The 25,764-nt window shown below is 34.3% G+C and overlaps 3 protein-coding genes across 6 annotated transcripts; all 3 read right to left on the bottom strand.

The window, feature by feature from the left end:
• Positions 1-550: 550 nt before the first annotated feature.
• Positions 551-6,614, bottom strand: foxr1 (forkhead box R1). Its single transcript, XM_051110567.1, has 6 exons — positions 6,384-6,614; positions 6,184-6,300; positions 2,875-3,107; positions 2,470-2,738; positions 895-1,127; positions 551-802 (listed from the first exon to the last, which is right to left on the bottom strand). Exons 1-6 carry the CDS (start codon positions 6,502-6,504, stop codon positions 774-776), a joined length of 1,002 nt encoding a protein of 333 aa, XP_050966524.1. The 5' UTR covers positions 6,505-6,614; the 3' UTR covers positions 551-773.
• Positions 6,615-7,350: 736 nt separating this feature from the next.
• zgc:194948 (uncharacterized protein LOC796981 homolog) lies at positions 7,351-8,694 on the bottom strand. The gene is made up of 5 exons (XM_051110797.1): positions 8,547-8,694; positions 8,274-8,423; positions 8,110-8,194; positions 7,807-7,871; positions 7,351-7,707 (listed from the first exon to the last, which is right to left on the bottom strand). Exons 1-5 carry the CDS (start codon positions 8,596-8,598, stop codon positions 7,577-7,579), a joined length of 483 nt encoding a protein of 160 aa, XP_050966754.1. The 5' UTR covers positions 8,599-8,694; the 3' UTR covers positions 7,351-7,576.
• A 2,974-nt stretch (positions 8,695-11,668) lies between these two features.
• pou2f3 (POU class 2 homeobox 3) lies at positions 11,669-25,764 on the bottom strand. Of its 4 annotated transcripts, none has more exons than XM_051109009.1 (14): positions 25,695-25,764; positions 24,285-24,380; positions 23,837-23,893; positions 21,916-21,950; positions 21,369-21,470; positions 18,629-18,734; positions 18,422-18,510; positions 18,117-18,290; positions 16,787-16,928; positions 16,527-16,660; positions 15,064-15,228; positions 14,005-14,047; positions 12,514-12,625; positions 11,669-12,416 (listed from the first exon to the last, which is right to left on the bottom strand). In XM_051109009.1, exons 3-14 carry the CDS (start codon positions 23,883-23,885, stop codon positions 12,377-12,379), a joined length of 1,191 nt encoding a protein of 396 aa, XP_050964966.1. In that variant the 5' UTR covers positions 23,886-23,893; positions 24,285-24,380; positions 25,695-25,764; the 3' UTR covers positions 11,669-12,376. The 4 variants fall into 4 exon arrangements, with proteins under 4 accessions (XP_050964966.1, XP_050964967.1, XP_050964968.1 ...); XM_051109010.1 differs by having other exon boundaries at positions 25,723-25,745; XM_051109011.1 differs by lacking the exons at positions 24,285-24,380; positions 25,695-25,764 and having other exon boundaries at positions 23,837-23,989.

Genomic DNA, 25,764 nt, shown 5'->3' with positions numbered 1-25,764 from the left:
ATCGTTTTTTATATACACTTTTAATATTTAAATTAACTGGTTTCTATTTAAATTTATTATAAAAAGTAAATTATTCATGTAATTAAAGCCAAATTTTCAGCATCATTACTCCAGTCTTCAGTGTCACATGATCCTTTAGAATTTTCTGTAGCGGTTTTTTTTTTTAAACAGCAAATCAGCATATTAGAATGACACTGAAGACTGGAGTAATGATGCTAAAATTCAGCTTTGAAATCACAAAAATAAATAACATCTTAAAATATATTCAAGCAGAAAACAGTTATTTTTAAATTGTAAAAATATTTCAGAATTTGACTGTTTTTGCTGTACTTTGGATCAAATAAATGCAGGCTTTGTGAGCAGAAAAGTCTTCTTTAAAAAAAAATAAAATAAAATAAATAAAAAAAAAACACATTACAAACAATTATTGATGAATGTGTATAGTTAATTTAGATTTTTTAATGCTTTAAGAAATTATTATTATTATTATTATTATTTTATTTATTTAGTTTCTAGCTATCAGCTGCTTTAAAGAAACTACAACAGCACATAAATGCATTTGTTTATTTTATAAGGCACAATGTGACAATGAAGAAAGAAAAAAAAAAAAAAAAAAAAAACAGACACAAAGAAAAGGTACACAATAATAATAGTAATAACAAGAAAAGTGCAAACATTCACAAGTTCATAAACAAACAAAAAAAAATTAATTCAGGCACAGCAGGTCCGGTTCTCCAGCTTGATGATGTCATTTGTTAGGAGTCAAAGTTGAATTACAGCTCTAACAGCGCTTGAATCATATCTGTAACATGGACACAATTGAGAGTGATGTCAGTTCAAATTCATTTTGCCATTTACCTCACCACTCAGCCCCTTTCAGATCCAAGTCCTGACCTGGATAGTTCATGCTCCTCTTCAGCATTCTGAAGGAGTCTCCCGTGAGTGTATTAATCTCATCTCTCAGTCTCTGTCGGCCATCCATGGTGAGGTGCCACAGACACGACTTCCTCTTGCCATCTCCAGATACCTGCTGTGGGGTCTTTTTAAAACTGTTGCTGAAACACAGATTATGGCGGATAGTGTTTTTCCACCCATCTGGAGCTGTTAGGAAAAAAGGGAAGTGCTCTCTAGAAAGACAGAAAACGGAATAATGAGAAACAAATCTTTCATAATTTGGGAGCGAAGACATACTGAAAAAGAAAATCAATCAAACAATCAATAAATAAATAAATAAATAAATAAATAAATAAATAAATAAAAATAATTTAGCCTCTTTATGGGCATTTTTGGTCCATACGGAAACTTCCATCCATGGAATCTTTCCATTCCATAAATTGTGCTTTATTGTAAAACTTGTTCTTTAAGGGCAAACAATGGTTCTTTGGGCAGCCAAAAATGAATGATATCCTTTGGCAACATTGCAAAATAATAGTTGAATTTATAAAAACAGCCCTGTTCAAAAGTTTGCCTACGCTTGATTCTTAATACAGTGTTGTTACCTGAATGATCCACAGCTGTTTTTTTGTGTGTTTGTTTGTTTGTTTAGTGATAGTTGTTCATGAGTCCCTTATTTGTCCTGAACAGTTAAACTGCCTGCTGTTCTTTAGAAAAATCCTTCAGATCCCACAAATTCTTTGGTTTTTCAGCATTTTTGTGCATTTGAACCCTTTGATTTTTAGATCCATCTTTTCACACCGAGGAAAACTGAGGGACTCATATGCAACTATTACAGAAGGTTCAAACGCTCACTGATGCTTCAGAAGGAAACAAAATGCATTAAAAACCTTTCTGAATTTGAAGATCAGGGTAAATTTAACTTATTTTGTTTTCTGGGAAACATGCAGGTATCTTCTGTAGCTTCTGAAGGGCAGTACGAAAACAAATGAAAACAAATGATATTTAGGCAAAATAATAAAAATGTACACATCTTCTATTTAAAAGATTTCACCCCCGGCTCGTAACGCATCATTTTTCCTTCTGGAGCATCAGTGAGTGTTTGAACCTTCTGTAATAGTTGCATATGAGTCCATCAGTTGTCCTCAATGTAAAAAGATGGATCTCAAAATCATAGTCATTGTTAGAAAGGGTTCAAATACACAAAAATTTGTGGGATTTTTCTGAAGAACAGTAGGCACTTTACCATTTCAGGACAAACAAGGGACTTATGAACAACCATCACCAAATAAAAAACACACCACAGCTGCGGATCATTCAGGTAACAACACAGTATTAAGAATCAAGTGTACATAAACTTTTGAACAGGGTAATTTTTATAAATTCAACAATTATTTTCTCTTGTGGACTACATGTAAACATCTCTTATGTGAAGTATCTTATTCAAGTCAGTACTAAATACAAAAAATAACATGCATTTCGTATGATCCCTTATATTTTGGTTAAATAATTAACATTTAGCATATTCTGCAAGGTGTATGTAAACTTTTGACCTCAACTGTATATAATAGAGACCTGGTAAAGTTATAGATCTGCTGTACGTTGAGACTGCCATTACGACTGCTGCTGAGGGCCATGGCGATGAGGATGCAGTAGTTAACAGGAGGCCGAGGCCACCCGCCGCTCTTCAGGTTGATACTGTCCTGCAGGGCTCTCTGAAGCCTCCTGTTCTGCGTCAGACCCAGTTTGCGAGTGGTCGCTTTGGGTGTCCTCCCCTTCCGTGCACCCTTCACCTTACGACAAACAGGCACATCTACAGAGGAAGCGTCATCTTCATCTGTGAGCTGGGACATAGTGGAGATGGATCAACTACATTAGATATCATCTATGTCTTTTTCCTAGACATAATTTTTTCAAGTTTATATGATGTAATATCAGGGTGACAAACAATCAAAGTATGCAGTGTTGCTTTACTCATACCTGATACTCGCTGGAGAGGGAGGTGTCGTGCATTGACTCATTCAGGCAGGTCTCATCAGGCAGTATCGCTGGGCGCAAACGGTGTTCCTGAACAGGTGTGGCCGTTCTTGGCAACGCTGACTGCGGTGACGGTTTTGGGGGTGTTGGGGTTTTAGGGTAATTACTAGGGTACTTTATGGGGCAGGCTAAACTGGGATTCACCATCAGCCACAGATTAGGTTGTATTTCAGGCTCTTTAAAAGACAGAAACGATTAAGTTTGAAGGGCACAGTAACAAGACTTTAAGAAACTGTTAAAAGGAGTTGTTCTTAAATCTTAAAGGCACATACACCAGATTCTTTTATAATAAGGAATCAATCAAAAAAATAAAAAATAAAAAATCTTAGATAATAAACGTATACGATTCTACAGAAACATCTGGAATTTTTAGAGTCTTACTTGGATACATTGTGTACTATTTAATACTACTTTAATGGAATAATCACATAAGGAACTATTTACCTTATTTTGCGGAAGTGAAGCCAGTGGGTGAGGCAAAGTGCAATAAACTGTACAAATATTTATCCTACAAACCAGTCCGTTTATAATTATGATGATGCATATCAATCATAATAACTGACTATAATAACTTTAAAAATAAAATGGACAGGAGTATAAATATCTATAGATTTTTTTCTTGTTGGTAATCCAAACAGTACTGGGAACAACAACAACAACAACAACAACATAATAAACAGTATAAAAAAACTGCTCCAAACAAAATGTATTATCTTGTATTTTTAATGATCATTTCGTAAATTTATTTGTGGTTTCTTGCATGAGAATAACAAGATATCATTTATTCTGTGTTTTGTTTTGTTTATTTCTTTTATTTGGCACCTCCCCCTTCCCACCTTCTTTCTTTTGTTTCATCAATGTTTAATTGTTTGCCCCTGCTCGTTATTTGCCTCCCAGCACTGTTGCATACACACACACACACACACTTAAATGTTATTTCCCCATTTACCCCTGCTCCTGCCAACTCTTAAAAAAAAAAAAAAAACAACACGTAACAGTCATCTATAAACACAAATAATTTAATTTATTCACTTTTATTTTCTGTTCATTTCTTGTTAGGTGTTCTCCAAACTCACCAGGGATTATAGGAGAAAATTCAGAGCTGTTATCTTGGGAAAAGGACTTTGCAATAACTGGGTGCCAATAATTGTGGCCAATGTGAACTAGACAAAAACATTTATTTCATAATGAGATTCTCCCCCCACTTATCTTTTTACTTTAGTGAAATATTAGAATTTTGTGATTTGTTTTAACGAAAGATCAAAAGGATAAACAGTACAGATTTATTTCCACAGCTGCCTTTGCTCATATTTACCAAGGGTGCCAATATTTGTGGAGGGCACTGTAAAATAATTTGTTTTATACATTTTAAACATAACACAACAAACATAATACATACTTGTAATAAAATAATTTATTTTTCAGTACTAATTTTATTATTTCTTAAAATAGTTTTTCCCAACTAATGTTACGTATTTGTGTGGTATTGTATTGTCTGAGGCATCTCATTTTGTAAAATTATTTGCGGTTTCCCACATGAAAATAACGAGATATTATTTATTGTCATCTATAAATACATCTGAAATTAATTTTAGACATTTATAAACAACACTACAAAAATAATACATAACATTTTCATTGTTTTTCAAATGATATATTTTCACAAGTAAACAACATTCAGTTGTGTTTTTCATAACTAACATTAATTTTTATGCATGATAATTATTTTTCAGGACTAACTTTTTTGTTTGTTTTATATATATATATATATATATATATATATATATATAAAAAAAAAAAAAAAAAAAAAAAAAAAAAAAAAATCACAGGTTCCAAAAAATATTTGCCAGCACAGCTGTTGATATTATCCAACATTGATCATTCTAATAATAAATCCGCATATTAGAATGATTTCTGAAGGATCATGTGACACTTAAGACTGGAGTAACAGCTGATAAAAATTCAGCTTTTCATCACAGGAATAAATTCTATTTTAAAGTATGTTAAAATAAAAAACATTATTTTATATTGTAAAAACATTTTGCAATATTACTGTTTTTTTTCTATATTTTTAATCAAATAAATGCAGCCTTGATGAGCATAAGAGACTTCTTTAAAGACTATTACAAGTCTTACTGACCCCAAACTTTTGAACGGTAGTGTATATATGTATATATGTATATTATATATATATATATATATATATATATATATATATATATATATATATATATATATTTTTTTTTTTTTTTTGTACACTGGTTTCTCGTAATACCTTGTACAGCAGTTCTTATTAGACATTTAAATGCATACAAATGCTCAGTACACAGCTAGTTAGTGTTATGTATTTGTGTGGTATTGTATTGTTTGAGGCATCTCATTTTGTAAAATTATTTGTGGTTTCCCACATGAAAATAACGAGATATTATTTACTGTCATCTATAAATATATAAATACATCTAAAATTTATTTTAGACATTTATAAACAACACTACAAAAATAATAATAACATTTTCATTTTTTTTCAAATGTGACCCTGGACCACAAAACCAGTCATAAGGGTCAATTTTTCCAAACTGAGATTCATACATCATCTGAAAGCTGAATGAATAATCTTTCCACTGATATATGGTTTGTTAGGATAGGACAATATTTGGTCGATATATAACTATTTGAATATCTAGAATCTGAGGGTGCCAAAAAAAAAAAAAAATCAAAACACTGAGAAAATCACCTTTAAAGTTGTCCAGATACAGTTCTTAATAATGCATATTATTAATCAAAAATTAAGTTTTTATATATTTACAGTAGGAAATTAACAAAATATCTTCATGGAACACGATCTTCACTTAATATCCTACTGATTTTTGGCATAAAACAAAAATCAGTAATTTTGACCCATGCAATGTATTTTTGGCTATTGCTACAAACATAACCCAGCGACTTAAGACTGGTTTTGTGGTCCAGGGTCACAAATGATATATTTTCAGAAGTAAACAACATTCCAACATTCAGTTGTGTTTTTCATAGCTAACATTAATTTTTATGCATGATAATTATTTTTCAGGACTAACTCTTTTTGTTATATATATATATATATATATATATATATATATATTTTTTTTTTTTTTTTTTTTTTTTTACACTGGTTTCTCGTAATACCTTGTATAGCAGTTCTTATTAGACATTTAAATGCATACAAAAGCTCCATTAGTGTGCTGTCATGAGCAGGCTAGTGTTGTATGAACACACCTCTGCTGCTGAGGGGCAGCTGGTAGCTCCTGTGTGCCGCTGCTGCTGCTGGTAAAGATCTTCTGGAGATTCTCGCGTAGTGCCATTGAGCCAGATACTGGTCAGTCCGCTTATCATCTGCCAAACCACGACACCTCAGCCATACTGGAAAACACCTCGGTTTCGCATATTTGAGTGGATTACTCACTAAATTCTTTTACCGTGGTAAAACTGATCAGTCGTCGTCGTCAACTTGATTTCCTCGTTCATGTCCCAGTCATGTAAACCGCTGGTTAAATGAAGGTCGAGGAATCTGCTTTTGGATTGAAGCTGTAAATACATTTTTTCGACTAAGAATAACCAGCAAATGTTTGTGAATAAAACGCAGTATCTCCTTTATTAGAAAACAATGAGGTCGTGGTATCAAATAAAGACCCAAACTGTGGCGATATCGTTCATTATAACAGGTGAAAATCATTACGCTTCATTATTAGCAATCAGGTGTGTTCAAACCTTACAAACAAGTTTTCACTGATCACTATTGTTTAGTATTACTTACTTATTTATTCATTTATTATTTTGAAAGTCAGTTTATCTGTATGCACGTACGTTTGACTATAATTGGATTTATTGTCCAGGAAAAATAGGCCTACATTTTTTTAAACACATGCAGATTGCACCGCTATGTATGTTTTTTAATGGCACAAATTTGAGTATTAGCTTACCTTTATTTTTAGTACTATAAATAAATAAAAATAATAAACAAACAAACAACAGAAATTTTATTTTATTACCTGTATTAAAAACAAATCATGTGACAACTTGCCCCACCCTGGTGAAAAAAACAGCATATGCTGGTTAGGTAGGTTTTGATGCTGGTTTAAGCTGGTCCTTTGCTGGTTCATGCTGGTCCTTGACCAGCAACATGACTAGCATAAACCAGCAAAGGACCAGCTTAGACCAGCAAAGGACCAGCTTAAACCAGCATCAAAACCTACCTAACCAGCATTCCAGCATCAAAACATACCTACCAGCATATGCTGTTTTTTTCACCAGGGCAACCTGACATTTATTAAAAAATCACCTCTCCCGAGAATGCATTTCAGTCTTTTTGTTAAAATCTGCTTTCCAGTTATGATGAAACGTCTTTATGTGTTAAAAAAAAAATCATCAAATTGCGTATTTAAGGAACGGAATTTATTTTGAAATGCAGTACACCACAATTTTTTAAAATTCAGTTTGAAATTTTAAAATATATACATTTGTGTAATTCCCTGTTACAATATAGACACATTGTTATTTGTATTGACTTAAAGTAAAAGAAAGTCATCTCTCAAAGAATCTGAAATATGTCTGAGTTCATTTTGAAATGAAACAGACAGCATATATATTGTTGAAGTGCATTGTGTTCAGCCTAGGAGAAGAAGATGCTAATAATGAGGCCAACGAGGAGAATCACCATAGCCAGAGACAGAATGACGGTGATGACCACCATGGCTCCGCTGCGCCTTTCAAGACCACTGTCTATCTGCTCGTAAGCAAGAGCTGGGAAGAAAGGCAAGATATATTACAATCATGTATCATGTAGGCCTACGTCATATATTACAAGATGCTTAAAAATGACTATATATATATTACTGTTACCGTTGGTAGTCGTCGCAGTCAAGTTTGCGCTTGTCTGATTTGTGCCTTCAATTTTGTACTCCATTCTGAAAGACAATTAGAATTGTTGTTTAGCCTTCAAATGATGAGATTTGATTTGCTTAATTGGTTACATGCACACGCACACACACACACAGACTGTAGACATTATAGTGAACTCCCATGGATTAAAAGGTTTTCATATTAATATAAGGGTGTTTATTAGAGTATAGCTACACCATATCCCAGCTTTGATTTAAATCAAAAGCTGATATGTGAGATAAACCCGTACAAACACACACTTACATGTATGTTGTTCCATTTTTGAGGTTTTGCAGAAGGAGCCCTGGCAGACTGGCAGTACAAGATGGAACGGTGAAAATCTGTGTTTCTGCAAGACACACAAGTCATAATGCTTAAGATCTAAACAACAACACGTGAGCCACATTCAGGATGAAAGTTATGCATACTGTTATCATTCGTTGGCAGTTCCGTGTACACCAGTCCAGCACTCCTGTTTCCGTAAAGAGTGCAGTCAGGCCACCTCAGCAGAAAAGCATTTGGGAATACATTTGCCACCACACCGTCATTTGTAGGATCCAGCAATTTAATTGGTATTTCTAAAATGAAAATCATAAATAAAACCTTAGAATAAACTCTTATTAAATGTTTAAACACTATTTGCTGACAACAAATATTAGGCAACAGTAGTAATGTGAAGCTGTAAAAATATTGTTTTCTACCTGCAGAGTTCAGGGGACAAAGCATCCCCAGGATGAAGAGAACAGCCAGCATGTTGTCACAGTCCAGGTGTGTGTACAACTCAGAATGCTCTGGATAAAACTGTGGGATGGAAAATAACAGTATAACAGTCTAGCCGAAACCGGACGAGCAGGACAGAACGGCATGATTGAGCCAATCAGTGGGCACAGAGAACAGGTTTGTCCGGGTGCGTATAAAATAGCAGCCCTTCCCTGCGATCCACCTTTGGGAGGCCCTTCAATCTGTATGTGTGTTTTAACTGACATGCTCAATCCTTCATTATATCAAGGCTATTTGAGGGACAGTGACTAACTAACATACGTTATATTCCGATCAAGTAACACCTGTTTCCGGAACAAGCAGGATAGTCACTTGTGACTAGGAGAAAAAAAAATGACACTTGAGTTTCTTTTACATTTTTCCAAACCTATGGTCTTATGTGGAACATAAAATGAGACCTTTTCAAGCTTCGAAAGCAGGTGCCATAAAAGTGGTCCATACAGCTAACACACTATATTCCACATCTTCTGAAGCCAAACCATAGCTTTGTGTGACAAACAGATCAGAATAATTATAGGGGAGAGCGTGGTGAGTTGAGCCAGGTGTTTAAAGTGAGCACATGACAATAATGGGTCCAACTTCAATATGTACATACATTTCAGGATGTGGTGCATCCTTGGGAATAATAATCACATTGGATCTAATATGAACTGCTTTCAAAATATGTCCAAAAAAAAAAAAGAAAAAGTGGTCTCTTGGCTCAACTTGCCCCCAGTGAGGGGTAAGTTGAGCCACACGGAGTTAAGCTGTGCTATTGATTATGCTGAAGTAAAACTAAATATTTTCACCTCGTGCTATATCAAAGGAAGAGAAATTTAAAAAAAATGACTTCTTAAAATCTATGTGTGAGCCTTGTGATGGATTGACCATCCTTACATTGTTTCCCCGCCTGTGGCTTAAGATGCTGGGTAGGGCACTAACTCCTTTAAGCACAAAGCAGTACGGATAATGGAATGAATGGATGGAAGACTTTGTTTTATTTAAAGATACAGTTCACAACTTTGAAGGCATTTGTTAAATTATTAAAACATTTTAGAGCAAAATACAGTTCAAATTGAAGAATTAAATAAAAGAAGGAAGCACTACAATTGACCTTACAGAACTGGCCAAATAGTTCTCAACATCCCACTTCTAAATGTTAAAGGGAAATACAATTACATAACTTCAGTGGGCAGTTTTTTTAAGTTATATATTTCTGGGCTTTTTTGTGGCTTTAATGGACAGGACAGTAGAGAGATAATAGGAAAGTACTGGACAGAGAGAGGGGAGCAGATCGACAAAGGACCTTGAGACGGAAATCAAGCTCGGGTCGCCGCAAGCACAGTTGCGCTATTTGTCGGCTCACTAACCACAAGGCTATCGGCGCCGACCAATGGGCAGTTTTAATAAACAAGGCCCAGTTAAAATTTTCAAAACAAAGAACACAATCAGAAATCTTTGGTGTAAAATTAATTAAATATTATCTAGAAGTACAGTAAAGTCATACTTCATAATCTTAAGAATGGGTGAGCCACTGGCTCAACTTACCCCACTGCTAACATTTTAACAAACTTGTATGATCCAGCAGTTTAGAACTAACGTCATGTTAACAGTATAGCCTCATATTACCTCATATTAACTTCATAAAGCACAAACACACAATATTTTTTTAGAATTGTCTGTAATTTTTCAGACACAGGAAGCATGAGTCTCTGAACATAAAAAATCAGTCTGAACAGCAAAAAAATGTTTTTTTTAACTTATGCAGTTACTAATTATTCCATGGGCCTCTCTCCATCACAGGGTGAGTAAAATTGGTAACTTAATATATTTGTGGTCATATCATTAATTTTGGTTAAGGTTACCTAAAAACTAGGGGTGGCTCAACCTCCCCACAGGCTCAAATCACCCTGCTATTGCAGGATCCATGTCTTGTGAAATTAGTATTGATTATTAAAAACATATCGGCTAATCTCTTTATTGCCATTATATGCTTAAGTAGGCCTAAAGTTACAGCTTGACATTTGTCGTCCTGTAATTTTTGTATTTATCACTATTTATTATCTCTGATAAATTCTAAATTTTTATGTTAGGTTGCATGCGATGGATTAATGGTTTGTCTAAGGATCATGTTAATTTACTCATGTTTTGTTAATGCATTAATGCCTTTACGTAGATGATGATTTGGTGGTTAAAGGTTGTGTTAAATCATTGTTACTATCATGTTATTTTATTAGAAAATTGTGTTAAAAGTCAAAATTATGATGAAAAATTGAAATGATATACAACTGAAAAAGTTGTAAGAAATTATACATTTGAGGTACAAAATCATAATTATTACAAAAAGTTTAATGTCATAATTTTGATTGTTTTATGTTATTTACCCCTAAAGCCTAGTCCCAGACTAAAATGTAAGTCTGAGCTGTTTAAATCAGAGGAATCTTGCACTAATTCATCTTGAAATATGTCAGTGCCCTTGTTTTGTCTCAAGATGCACACCAGGAATAGTTATTCTAATGCATGTTTATAAAAATTACTTTAATGTCTTAATTGAACTATGGCTTAATCCTGTCTTAGTCTTTAAAACCAGCCCTTAAACTTTTTATGTCACACTTACACTTAATATTTTATAATTTCTGCTTTTATCTCATAATTATGACTTTATATTTCATAGCTATAATTGGCCAAAGCATTGTTTTTTCTTATGTGGCAGAAATGGGCATTTATATGTGTGTATACAGAGCACAATGCAAAATTCCTCAGTTTATATAAAACAATCTGTTATATTACAACAAAGCACACTGCACTGCACCCATAAAACCATAACAACTTATTAATTGGAAGGTGTACACTACATTAGGGTTGAATAGTGTAAAAAAGAGACAAATGTAAGTGCAAATTTTAATAACAGTCAAACAGTGAAACTGAAATGTACAACAGTGTTATTCAATTTTTTTAAAAAAGCAAAGAACAACCAAACAAACAAACAAACAATATTTTGATAATATTAATCTTACATAAAAGCTAAAATGTGAAACTCAAAGGCACTTCAAATGTTTTGGACAATGTTGCATAAAAATAGTGTGAAATGCACGTATTCCACGCCAGGCATATAAAAAAATTTCCCTGCCAGAAATCCTTACAGAAACACAAAACTAGGTGTATGCTGGAAATATATTGAGAACTGTAAACTGTGTTGACTGATCCACTAAATGTTGTCTCAACATTACTGCACAAGTCAGAGCCAGCTGTTCCAGTTTTGACCTTGAGCAGGGCCAATAACGCTCAAGAGACACTAGCATATGAAACTTCATCACAAAAGAATCCTGTTACGTAATATAAAGCAACAGAGAAAAAAAAATCTAATAAAGCAGTATGTAAACAAGATATTCAAAAATCAGTGGTTTTGTATTTGGTTGCGTGCAGTTTTTTACATGAACGTTACGAATACACATAAAGCCAGATTTGAACCTTCATCTCCAAACAAATTGGCACAGCGATTTAGCACAGAAAGTAAAATAAGGTTTCATGCACAGATTTGTAGCAAGACTGCATATCTAAACAATGTGCCGTTGCATATTAGTGCTTTTTCCCTTCGGTAATTAGCGGTGAAGCTCTATTCACAAGCCCTTTGAACATTAGACCATGAGAAGCAGAGCAGTGGTTCTCTGCGTTCTGCCTCCTCATTTAGTGCTGGTTGTAAACATTACAGAATGAGTATTCCTCTCTCGTTTGGTGAGTTACGCAGTAAAGCTGTTGCCTTCAGAGGGGCTCAGTGGTGATATGATGTGGTGTTCCAGCGATACCAGGATCTGAGGAAGAGTCAAATTCATTTTTTTTGTAAATTTTACTCGTTCTCTAGTTAACTTAAGATGGTAGTATGTGTGAAGGTACTCGCTGTGGTTTTACCCTGTGTTGAACGTCTGGTTGACCCCCTGTGCGGTCAGTGGACTGGATGTAGTGGACAGAGTGCTGGGGGAGGAGCCTCGACTGGGGCTGCTGGGGGAGGAGCTTGATGACACTGCAGGACAAACAGTAATGACAAATTCATTTAGCCTACACAGCACTATTCACAATACGTTTAGTTTCAAAGCAGGAGTTATTCTGTTATGTTTTTAATGCCTGAGTGCTCAAACCTGTACCTGTACTTGTAATACCTGTGCTTTTTGATTGTCAAAATGTACGGGTATTACAGGGATAGTTCACCCAAAAACTTAAATACTGTCATTATTTACTCACCCTCATGTCGTTCCAAACCCGTAAGACCTTCATATTCAGAACACAAATTAAAATATTTCTGAGTAAATCCAAGAGCTTTCTTGTAAGACCCTGCATATACAGCAGCGCAACTGACACATTCAAGGCCCAGAGAGGTAGTAAAAATATTGTTAAAATGGTCATCGGATGCCCATTTTCCATAAGTTGAAAAAAAACCTCATACTCACTTCTGCTGTAAGTGAAGCTGGATCACGAATGATTTGCGCAAACACAGACGCATTTATGTAGATCGGGAGGCGCATGCCCTTCACAAACAAACATAACCCACTGCATCTTCAGCTGCTCAGATGTCGGGAGTAAATGACGCCCACTATGTTCATTATTACATCCAGCAACACAACACCTCAATCGCTCAATCTGAGATATTACAGGGAATTTACATCCCTGCTCCGGCATCGAAACAGTGGAGGTAGGACCGTTACAGGTGATGTAAGGCGGATCTGAGGTAAGACGCTCATGTCAATCAACTATCCTGGGAATGGCCTCTGCTGGTGTGATGCCACAACGACAGGCATCTGAGAATGGCTCGATTTGCAAAAGGGGATATTATTTTTACAGATTAATTAAAAACCACTGCATGGATTTTTATCATTGTAGGATAGATGTGTACATACACTGCCAACACACATTAATGTTCTGCTTTTTGTGTACAAAAATAACTTAAATTTCTTCTCTTCCATCATGGTTCTCTTGTGAACAAGCATCAAAGACTGACACGGAAAAGAAATTGTGAAATAAAGTCCTTTTTTTGTTTTCTTTGTGCACAAATAGTATTCTCGTAGCTTCATAAAATTAAGGTTGAACCACTGATGTCGACTACTATATAGATGTCCTTACTACCTTTTTGGGCCTGGAACGTGGTTAGTTGCATTGCTGTATATGCAGGGTCAGAAAGCTCTCAGATTTCATCACAAATATCTTCATTCGTGTTCTGAAGATGAACGGAGGTCTTATAGGTTTGGAACGACATGAGGGTGAGTAATAAATGACAGAATTTTCATTTTTAGGTTAACTAACCATTTAAAGTTATGATTGGATATTGCAAGTTTATTAATCTCCCAACATTACATTTTCCTTCAACGGCAAGAGTTTGGACTGTCGAGGCACCAGCTCAATACTTACCACCTCCAGTGGCGAGTGGACTGAACGAGCGAGAAGTTGAAGGCTGAAACAGGAAATGAAACTGATTAGTAGAAAATCAGATTTATTTTTTTAAATAAACAAACATCCCTTCAACCACAATCCTTCCAAAACATGGATGATAATCTTATAAACATGCCAGGAGGATATATTATTAATTTATGATTTATTATAACATATTGTGGCTATTAATTAATCTCATTTCATCATGTAGAGATAAAAAAAATCATGAAATACACTACACAAAAATACAGAAAAACAGTAATGTATAACTGTCTTTAAATAATGTTGCAAAATATTACAATTAAAAGTAATTGTTTTCTATTTAAATACATACTTAAAAATGTAATTTAATGTTGTGATGGCAAAGCTGAATTTTCAGCAACCATTACTCCAGTCAGCCTTAAGTGCATTTACTGTCACTTTTGAGCAATTAGATTTTTCCTTGCTGAATAAAAGTATAAATTTCTTTTAAAAAAGTCCTACGGACCCCAAACCTTTGAAAAATAAAATAAAATATTTAGGGCTGTTTTCTAGTGGAAGATATCACCAAATCTCAATGGTAAATTTCATAAATTTCAACATTCCTTAAAAAATGTATTTAATGTTTATTTAACAATGTATGAGTCATAATGATATGATTTTTCTTTTAGACCAAAAATCATTAGGATATTAAGTAAAGATCATATTCTATGAAGATATTTTGTAAATTTCCTACTGTAAGTATATCGAAACTTAATTTTTGATTAGTAATATGCATTGCTAAGAACTTCATTTGAGCAAGGTGAATTTCCCAATATTTGGATTTTTTTTTGCACCCTCAGATTCCAGATTTTCAAATAGTTGTATCCTGGCCAAATATCGTCCTATCCTAACAGGCCATCAATGGAAAGCTTTCAAATGATGTACTAATCTTAGTTTTAAAAAAATTGACCCTTATGACTGGTTTTGTGGTCCAGGGTCACATACAGTTAATTTCCTCTGAACTGGATTGAGGTATTCAAGACAGAGAGCAGTTCAGTACTGAATGCTCAGACTTACCAGACGAGGGTTGTAGTTGTGAGACTTAATGGGTGAAGTGGAGACGGGGCAGTATATCCTTTTCTCTTTCTGCCGCCGGTTGCAGAACCAAACCCGTACTACTTCCTTCTCCATGGATAGCTGCTCAGAGATAAGTGTGATCTCTTCAGAGTTGGGTTTTGGGTTCTGTATGGGGTAGAAAATGTGTTTATGTATCACAGCCGGCAGGGGGCGCTGCAAACAAACTGCTACACTTTGTCATCGCTAAATGCAAAGGACCTGTTACTCCATGTTAGTAAGTACAGTTTAACAGGAGCAAGCTAAGCTTACCTGTCTCGAGCAAGTAGTGACATCTTATAGTTTTCTAAATCTTACGATAGTTTAAGGAGAAGTCCACGTCCAAACCAAAGATTCACATATAATGTACTCACCCCCTTGTCATCCTTGATGTTTATGTCTTTCTTTCTTCAGTCGTAAAGAAATTATGTTTTCTGAGGAAAACATTTCAGCATTTTTCTCTATATAATGGACTGATATGGTGCCCCGATTTTGAACTTTCAAAATGCAGTTTAAATACGGCTTCAAATGATCCCAGCTGAGGAAGAAGGGTCTTATCTAGCGAAATGATCGGTTATTTTCATTAAAAAATACAATTTAAATACTTTTTAATCTCAAACGCTCGTCTTGTCTTGCTCTGCCTGAACTCTATGTATTCTGGCTCAAGACAGTTAGGGTATGTCGAAAAACTCCAATAATATTTTCTCCCTCGACCTCAAAAATCATTTCAAAATCATCTTACATCGCTGCAGAAGTACTGACACAGTCTTTGCAAAGTAAACATGCAAAGAAGATCAAACACCCTTAACAAAAAAGGTTAAACAGCGATATAGGACGATTTTGAAGTTGAGGGAAAACATGAGATGGGAGTTTTTCAACATGCCCTAACTGTCATGAACTGGAAAAAAACAGTCCAGGCAGAGTAAGACAAGATGAGCGTTTGGGATCGTTTGAAGCCGTATTTAAACTGCATTTTGGAAGTTCCAAATCGGGGCACCATATCAGTCCATTATATGGAGAAAAATGCTGAAACCTTTTTCTCAAAAAACATAATTTCTTTACGACTGAAGAAAGAAAGTCATGAACATCTTGGATGACAAGGGGGTGAGTACATTTAATATGAATGTTTGTTTTGGAAGTGGACTTCTCCTTTGAGATTAAACCTCCACATGCTAATATACAAAGCGGACGAAATCAACTTTAAGTAACAGATTATAAATGCTACAATATTGTACTATATTGCTATTAATTATAACTAATCTCTGTCCACACTAAAAATATAAATAATTTCTTCTTGCTCTCACTTTTTATTAATCAAATGCTCTCTGGATTGTGAATGTCCATCTCCTTAAGCAATACCACCTGACATGACAAGCATCTGAAAGTTGCTAAAATAATAGTAAAATACTAAAATAATACAGACTCACATCTATGAAGCGTTTCTCTAGTGTGAGTTTGATGTTAGTTTCAATGCTTGTTCTCTTTTTCCTCTTCCTTCCATAACCCTCCATGAGGGGTGGTAAGGTGGTGGGGTTGGTCATGGAGTCAGATGGCGAGTTCTCTGAGGAGAGGGAAGATAAGGTTTAATATTGCAGGTATTTATACTGCAGTCCACAAAACAAAGGGCTACCAATGCTTACAAATAAACGTTGGTTAGTTCTGTCCACAAGAGGGCAGCACCACATACCTGCATCACTCAGCCACTTCTCCAGCAAGGGCTTGAGTTTGCACATGTTTTTGAAGCTAAGATTGAGAGCCTCAAAACGTGAGATGGTAGTCTGACTAAAGTCATTTCCATACAGCTTTCCCATGGCCAGACCCACGTCACCCTGCAGCCACAACGCAGAAGAGTTTGAGAACTGGATCAGGTTCACAACAGGGTTGGGTAACATAGAGTAATAAAATAATTGGCTTCTTTTCAGATTAAATATGGGTTTCTAATACCCACAGACATTTGAAATTTAAAAAAGACATTGTTATATAATGTATTTTGTAAATATAAATCCAATCTAATAATACTTAATATATTTTTTATAGTACATAAAATGGTAACACTTTACAATAAGGTTCCATTAGTTAATGTTAGTTAATGTATTAACTAACATGAATGAACAATGAGCAATACATTTATTATAGAATTCATTCATCTTTGTAAATTAAAATACAGTTCTTTGTTATCTTAATTCACAGTGCATTAATTAATGTTAAGAAACACAACTTGTGATTTTAGTAATAAATAATTTAATAATAATAATAATTAATAAATGCTGTACTAGTAGTATTAGTATTCATTCTTAATTCATGTTAACTAAAGTAGTACTATATATACTTGATGCTAACTACTGAACCTATATATATATATGTGTGTGTGTGTATAGGTTCATTAGTTAGCATTAGTTATTAGTTAACTAATTTTGTTAACATCAAGAAACATGAACATTAAGAACATTAAAGAAAATGTAATAAAATACCAATAATAAAAAAGTCACAATATATATGAGTTTCATTGGTCTGACAATCACTAATGCTCCATAAATTTTGTAAATGTATTAAATATAATGAAATGTATTTTAATTAAATGCTAATTTCTATAAAATACATATTTCCCATATGTTGTGGTGTTGTGCAAAATGCAGTAAGAATGCAAAAAATAAAAAATAAAATTTACAGTGGTTATATGAATTTATGTAAGCATTGTTCTATTGCAAATATACTTCCTCAAATTCAAATATGAATTATAATTATGCATAATGTTTACTGCTTTACATTTAGTTTAATTTCAGGAACTGAATCAATGCTTTTTTATAAAAAGAAATGCATTTAACATGCGTTCTCAGTGCAGTTTTGCTGCTGTTATAACTTATAGTCTGTTTTCAGATAGAGCTGAATGAATGAAGAGAATAATAAATGAAAAGATGTTCATATAAATGGGAAACTGATGTTATTTATTATTAATGTAAAAAAGATTTATATAATCTACAGCTAAAAGTGTTATAAAATCAGGCACAAAGTCTGACCTGAGTAAAGCCGAGTTTGATGCGTCTCTGTTTGAAGGCTTTAGCAAACTGCTCGAGTTCCTCCAGGTCATTGGGTTCATCTTGAGGTGATCCCACATGTTTAGGCACCTGTAAGTGAGACATGTCCAGGTGTCCATCCATAGAGGACCCGCCCAGACCTGACCTGCCCATTGCCTTATGAGAAAATTAGAAATATTAGAGTGTAGGAAATCAGTTGTTATCATTTTGCTTACATGCATTTTTTTTTTATTTTCTCACGATCTTAAATATCATTCTTAGTAATCCAGCATTAGGCTGTGATGTACCTGAGGAGTGAGTGCGAGACCAGGCTGGTGTGGTAGGAGTCCTGTCTGCGACTGGGATTGCAAGGAAAGCAGGTTGGGCTGCAGCAGTGCTGTAGAAAACATTATACATATGTACTGTAGTTACATCAGACAAAAAGATTTTTCTCATTGATTGAAGCATACTGATGAACAGCGTCGTCCCTAATATAAGTCAGTACATCCACTGACCTTGGTGTCCTGATTGGGCCTGTGAGAGGAGAAATGATGAAGGAGAGGACAGGTGAGATCCAGGCATCAGGACAAGCTGGGGCAGAGGGTGCAGGGAGGGCAGCTCCTAAAAAAACACCAATCATCAGTCATTACGTGCTTTGTCTTTTAACACAATCACACTTTGTGCAAACTTTAGACTGAATCCCACAAAAACACGCTCAGGTCACATTTCAATCGAAACAAAAACAAAAAAGAGAGGAAAGTAGTAAACATATTTTGCATAAAGTCTATTAAGATGTTTTGCATCATAGCAATATTTTCAAGACAGTTAAAGGAGAATCCACTTCCAAAACAAAGATTCACATATAATGTACTCACCCCCTTGTGATCCAAGATGTTCCTGTCTTTCTTTCTTCAGTTGTAAAGAAATTATGTTTTTTTAAGGAAAACTTTTCAGCATTTTCTCTATAATGGACTGGTATAGTGCCCCGAGTTTGAACTTCTAAAATGCAGTTTAAATGCGGCTTCAAACGATCTCAGCCGAGAAAGAAAGGTCTTATCTAGCGAAACGATCGGTTATTTTCATAAAGATACAATTTATATACTTTTTAATGTCAAACGCTCATCTTGTCTTACTCTGCCTGGACTGTTTTTGTTCTGGTTCATGACAGTTAGGGTATGTCGAAAAACTCCCTTCTCATGTTCTCCCTCAACCTTAAAATCGTCCTATATCGCTGTTTTACCTTTTTTGTTAAGGGTGTGTGATCTTCTTTGCATGTTCACTTTGCAAAGACTGGGTCGGTACTTCTGCAGCAATGTAGGATGATTTTGAAATGATTTTTGAAGTTGAGGGAGAAAATATTATTGGAGTTTTTCGACATACCCTAACTGTCTTGTACTAGAATATATAGAGTTCAGGGAGAGAAAGGCAAGACGAGCATTTGACATTAAAAAGTATTTAAATTGTATTTTTTTAATGAAAATAACCAATCGTTTCGCTAGAAAAGACCCTTCTTCCTCAGCTGGGATCATTTGAAGCCGCATTTAAACTGAATTTTGGAAGTTCAAAATCGGGGCACCATATCAGTCCATTATATGGAGAAAAATGCTGAAATGTTTTCCTCAAAAAAACATAATTTCTTTACGACTGAATAAAGAAAGACATGAACATCTTGGATCACAAGGGGGTGAGTACATTAAATGTGAATCTTGAATACAAGACAGTGAAATACTAACAAGCTTTATGAATGAATGAATGAATGAATGAATAAATAAATAAATAAATAAATACATATTTAACTGAAATAAAATAAAATACGTAAAAACAAAAACCTCTTTAAATTCAGTTAGTTGGAAAATTACTTATTTTCTCAACTTGATTCAAAAAATGACTAAAACTGAAACTGAAATAAAAATGGATTACAAAAACTATGCAGACATATTATAAAAATGAAACTAATAAAAGGACAAAAACAACAAAATTACTAAAACTTTCAAACTGAAATATGAACAGAAAATATTAAGAAAAACATTATTCTAACATATTTTAAAAAGTGCATTATGACATTATTTTCAAGCACATTTCATCGAAAATCTCACTACCCCAGTGATTTTTCCTTTTTCTATTAGATTATATTTTGCTGTATTAAAACAATTTATTTTATTTCAATAATTCATTTAAATCATTACTAATACAAGACAATCTAAAAAAATAAAATAAAAAACATAAATAAAAAAAAAAATATATAAATATATATATATATATATATATATGTATTTTTCCCCCATAAATACCTAAACAATAAAAGTGTTTAATATCTCAGGTTTTGAATACTATAATGAATACTTGGATGATAGAATACATTTTTAATATATATATTTTTTAATAAAATGTGACTGTACTAGATTATCTTTTACTGTATTAAAACTGTATTATGTTTTTAAATTATTATTTTAGGAATTTATTTAAATAATTCTAAATTAAAGACAGTTAATAAATACTACCAAATTTGATAAATACTTGAATAATAAAATAAATAAACACTTGATACTTTAGAACATGTAATACTTCACAATGTGTCATTTGTTAACATGAACAAACAATGAACAATACATTTATTGCGATATTTATAAATCTTTGTTAATGTTATTAAAAATATGTTAATGTTAGTTAATAATGTTAGACATTCATCGTTCATGTTGGTTCACAGTTTATTAACTAATGTTAACAAAAACAACTTGTGATTTTAATAATGCATTTGTAAATGCTGAAATTAACATTGACTAAGATTAAAAATGCTATAGAAGTATTGTTAATTCTTAGTTCATGTTAACTGATGTAGTTAACTAATGAATCTTTTGTGAAGTGTTTCCCAATTGATTTTATTTAAAAAAAATATTTTAATAATTATGAATTAAAGACAGTTAACAAATACTACCAAGTTTATAAATATTTAAATAATGAAATAAATAAACACAATAAATAAATGTTTCTCAACAAACCTGAATTAGTAAAACAAATAAATTTTTAACATATCACCTTTTTTCTCATAAATGAATACATTTTAAAATTGGAATTAGTTGCTGAAGTGTTGTTTAACTATTATCACTGTTACAGTGCCAAAGAGTGTAGTGTTTTTTTTTTTTTTTTTTTTTTTTTTTTTTAACGAGAAACACATTTTTTTGTGTGAAATATATGACCTGAACAGGTTCTTGATGGATTTCATGATACCCTATGACAGGTTTGATAAGGATGTACCCCAGTAAGCTGTCCACCAGGCACGGGTGATCCCTGAGTCAAGTGGCATGTCTTATGTGACGATCCAGAATGAGGTGAATCATTCAGGTTCTCAGTCTTAATCTGTACATGAAACAAAGACTTCATTAGACAACATAAACCTGGCGTACATTTCAAGATGTGAAGCGGTTCGCTTTTATGTTTTGGTCCTCAGGCATGTGTGTTTATGCGTGTGTGTATGTGTATGTGCTCTTTGTGTGTACTCAGAGACCAGTAAGGCTGCTGGACTCGTTCTGCCAGAGAGGGCCTTTAACAAACATTCCTTCCCTTCCCGCAGGCACAGTATGCAAATGCCCTCACAAGCCCGAAGCTAGTTCCTGTGCACGAAACTTTTGACTGTCCTCGACACTAGATCATATGACAGGCTGATCTGATGCACTAATCGAGCACACTAGAAAACTTTTGTAATCTTTCAAGCTGTCGAGTTTCTCTTCATAAGAGCTGCTTTGAATACCAAACCAGTCGTTTTCAGATGACAAATATTAAGTTAAACAGTGTTTGTACTTACTTGTCTGGTGAAGTCAATGCTGTTTTGTTCAATGTCTGGAAAATGAAAAGACAATCACGTTTAGTATCAAACTAAGAGTTATGCATTTGCATTCAAGCTGTCTCCCACTGGATCCAGCTCGTTTTAGAAAACATTTAGTGTTTTTATCATGATTTCTTTCAAGGGTTTTTCATCATAATGGACCATACCATGAAAACAAACTCCCAAATGTTCCATTAAACCGAGCGAGGAGGGTTAGTCGGGGGTTCAAAGGTCGTCAATACCAGGTAATCTCTCTTCATTTGAAATTCAAATCTATCTCTATGAGGCCGTGGTTAGAACGGCACTCACTCACTCCACAATATGGAAATCTACCCTTCTCCTGAGCCAAACTTCCAGTATGGAAATCATCAGATCATGCAAATGAGTTTCCATGGCAACTTTTAGAGGCCTTCACATTTGAATACTTACAGACCTCCAGGTGCATCTCTCTCTCTCTCTCTCTCTCTCGCGTTCAGACACACACACATTTTTAAATTATACAATAATATGATTATAAAACCCAGCTGTAACCCATTTTCTGTTTTAATGACATCATATCCTTTTAAAATCACTGATTTTAAAGTCAGAAGATTTAAGTCACATGTGCTTCCATAGACATTATGCTACTTTTAAAATTATTTTAAATTTGAATTTATTTTTAAATTAAGTTCTAAATAAAAAAAGAGAACTGATACTGAATCAGTCTTTTAGAATTTCAGGCTTAATTCAGTCTGTTACTTGCTTTTTTCTAATTAATTGTAAAATTTAGCAATTTCTAAATGAAAGCTGTTTCTAAACCAAAATAATAAAATATTTAAAAAATATTTAAAAAAATAGATTTATATATATATATTTATATTAGATACATAATAAAATATACTTTAGTATTTTTCAGTTAGGGTTTATGCAACACTATTTGTAAACATGAACAACATTTTCGCTCAGTCCAAATATTTGTAGTTATCACGTGACCTGATGGGACATCTGATAGGTTTAACCATAAACCCTAATCCGTACTCAAACATTTCACACCACAGAGGTGATGGAACATAAATGAAAAATATATTGAACATTGAGTGACAATACTCTGCTCTCTCTGAATTGACATTTCTCCCAAGTTCCTCATTTAAAGAAGACGGTTCCGTACAGAAGCCATTGTAACCAGACCATGATTCAGTACCGCCTGAGGCTATGAGCGCTTCACTGCAAACAAACCGCCACATACATCCTGGTAGACTTCTCATCCATCAGCCTGCCCTCATCACGCACCTAGATTCTGTATTCAACTGAACTTCAGTTGCAAAAATAACTTTTTAATATCTAAGTGTCAAAATATGGGGAGGCAAACAAAGTGTAAAAAGCAAATGTAGAAATCCACATTAAAACAGTTGGCATAAAGCCACTTGCGCAGGCTTGCCTGAGAGCGTGACCAGTGTCCCATCAACACAAAGAGTTAAACTTTTGGTCATAACCACAAACGGTTATTGTGAAGAAGCCCAGTGGCAGTTCGTGAAATTATGATCCTCATTTCGAAGGAACATAAAACGGTATGCGAACATTGCGCTCGCAGTTAACCACAGATAACTGGAACAGACTCGATAACTGGAATTTGTGAGAAAATTTCTGCACCACTACCTGAAAAAATTCACATTTGGATTTAAAAGTAGTGGAATTATTTAAAATATTTAAGAACGTAATCACATAATATGTGTGATTGGGCATAGAACATTTTACATATACCTTAAAATTTTCAAGACATTAAAAGCGTGAACAGAAACTATAATTAGCATGTGATATTTCAATGTTATTTACTTTCAAATGTCATCGTACATTAATTAAAAGGTCATTTTAGCATTTCAAAGCAATTGACAATATTCCAGAGAGTGAAAAGTCTGCTTACCAGCTTGTTCATGCTGAGATTCTGTCTGTTCAACAGCCTCTGTGCTCATCTTAATATCTGTAATGATAAATACAGCTGATTTTCCTACAGGATCACAACTTTATGCAGACACTGGGGCAATTCATGGCATGGCCCAGCCAGTAAAATGATCTTGAGGTTTATTCTAATGTGTCCAGCTTTCAAATGGTCTCCTTTATGTAAAGGGCTAGTTGTAATATTCATAAGAGCAAGGGTATCCCCATTCACCATTCACCACAATCACTCTGTCTCTCCACCCTAATCTCTTCTAGTCAAAAACATTTAAATCTGTCAATATAGAGAGCTGCGAACAGGTACAATGCAAAACAATATGATTCCACAAAACGGTCACTGCTTGAGAAGAGAGCTGGCATTTGGGAAACAAGATAAAAAAACAAACTTGGAGAAGCACATCTAACTGTACGCTTACCTTATGGCAGGAACGCTCCACAGATCCAGGCTCTGTAGATTATATCCTTGCGCCCGTGGTGCTTTTCTCAGGTCTCCGATGTCAAACTGAATCAGCCTTTCTCAAAAAGGTTCAGAGAAACACATTTAACAAAGTGGGTTAGTAGAAGAGCAATCACCTCTTCAGTATCCCACACCAGCCGATAGACACGTCATTTGCATAAGGCCCTCGGTGTGTCCTATCCAGACTCTGACTTTTTGCATAAAACAACAATAGGCAGACAGCAAACTTCGAAAAGCTTGAGAATAAGAGCATGCGTGCAGATCTGCCTGTGTCTATGTACACTGGCAAACTTAAAGTGTGCTTGGTCTTTGATTGAACATTGCTCTATTTATTCAAATACATCACTTCGCATGGAGGCTGGAATTATGGTTGTTCTTTTCACTTAGTTTATATAAGACAACAGATTCGGCTGAAGCATTTTATATAAAACCCTGAAGCGATGTAATGTTTTAAAATGTGTAATAAGACATTCAGTAACACCTCAGAAGTATGTCTCATTATTCTGGCATTAAAAGGGTTACAGTTCATTGCTCAACAGAGACCAAAAGGTTGTTTCAGAGTTCTGCGGAAAGGATTTGGAAGCAAAACTGAGTTTTCTGGGGAGGTTGACTCCCAAAATCATTGAGAGATGACGTAATGCGATTCAGTTTGTATTTTATTCTCATTATTCACGTGTTGTAGTTCATAAACTGGATCCAAAGAGATTTTGTTTATATCCCCCCTCACTATTCCAGTGAATTAGCCCACTAGGCTATCATGACAGCAGGATGTGCAGGGGTGTTAACTATATTAGTGCTTTACTGTTAGGAAGTCTGACTTAATTTCCGCGAAACAGTTCTTTCGAGCAGTTCGTTTGAATGAACCGATTCGTATCCAGAGGGAGTTTGCGTCATCATTCCAGGATTCACTTTAAACGCTGTATAGGCGTTCTGATCAACGGCTATGGAGACTTACTGTAATAATAATTATAACAATACTACTGATAATATACATACATACATACTACTACTACTACTACTAATAACAATATTTATTTTGCTATATTAATTGGTGTATGTATTTGAAATGTATTTCAATTAATTTGATACCGCCATCTAGGCTTAATATCCATGTCACATGTGGTGACAACGTGTCATTTTATTGATTTTGTAGATTTTTTGACAACTAAACGTTTAACCCAACGTTTAAAAAAAAACGTTAACCTGTCATGAGTAACATCGGTTAGCTAGTCAGTGTGCACAGCTGCGTTTGGTTTGTCGTGGGTGGCGGAGCGTGTCTTTGTGCAGATTTACACTCTTTCTGGTAAGCTCCACCTCGACATTACATTCACGAATTAACCCCCTTTACGTTAATAAGTTGTAACTTTACCTTCTAAAGATGAATTTTACTGTCTCACCATCCAGAGTGAACATCACAGAGGACTTACACTAGAGGGCAG

This window comes from Labeo rohita, chromosome 5 (assembly GCF_022985175.1).
Source record: "Labeo rohita strain BAU-BD-2019 chromosome 5, IGBB_LRoh.1.0, whole genome shotgun sequence".
NCBI classification, from domain to species: domain Eukaryota; kingdom Metazoa; phylum Chordata; class Actinopteri; order Cypriniformes; family Cyprinidae; genus Labeo; species Labeo rohita.
Note: the sequence above shows the minus strand (reverse complement) of the source record. Positions and strands in the feature narration are given on the sequence as shown.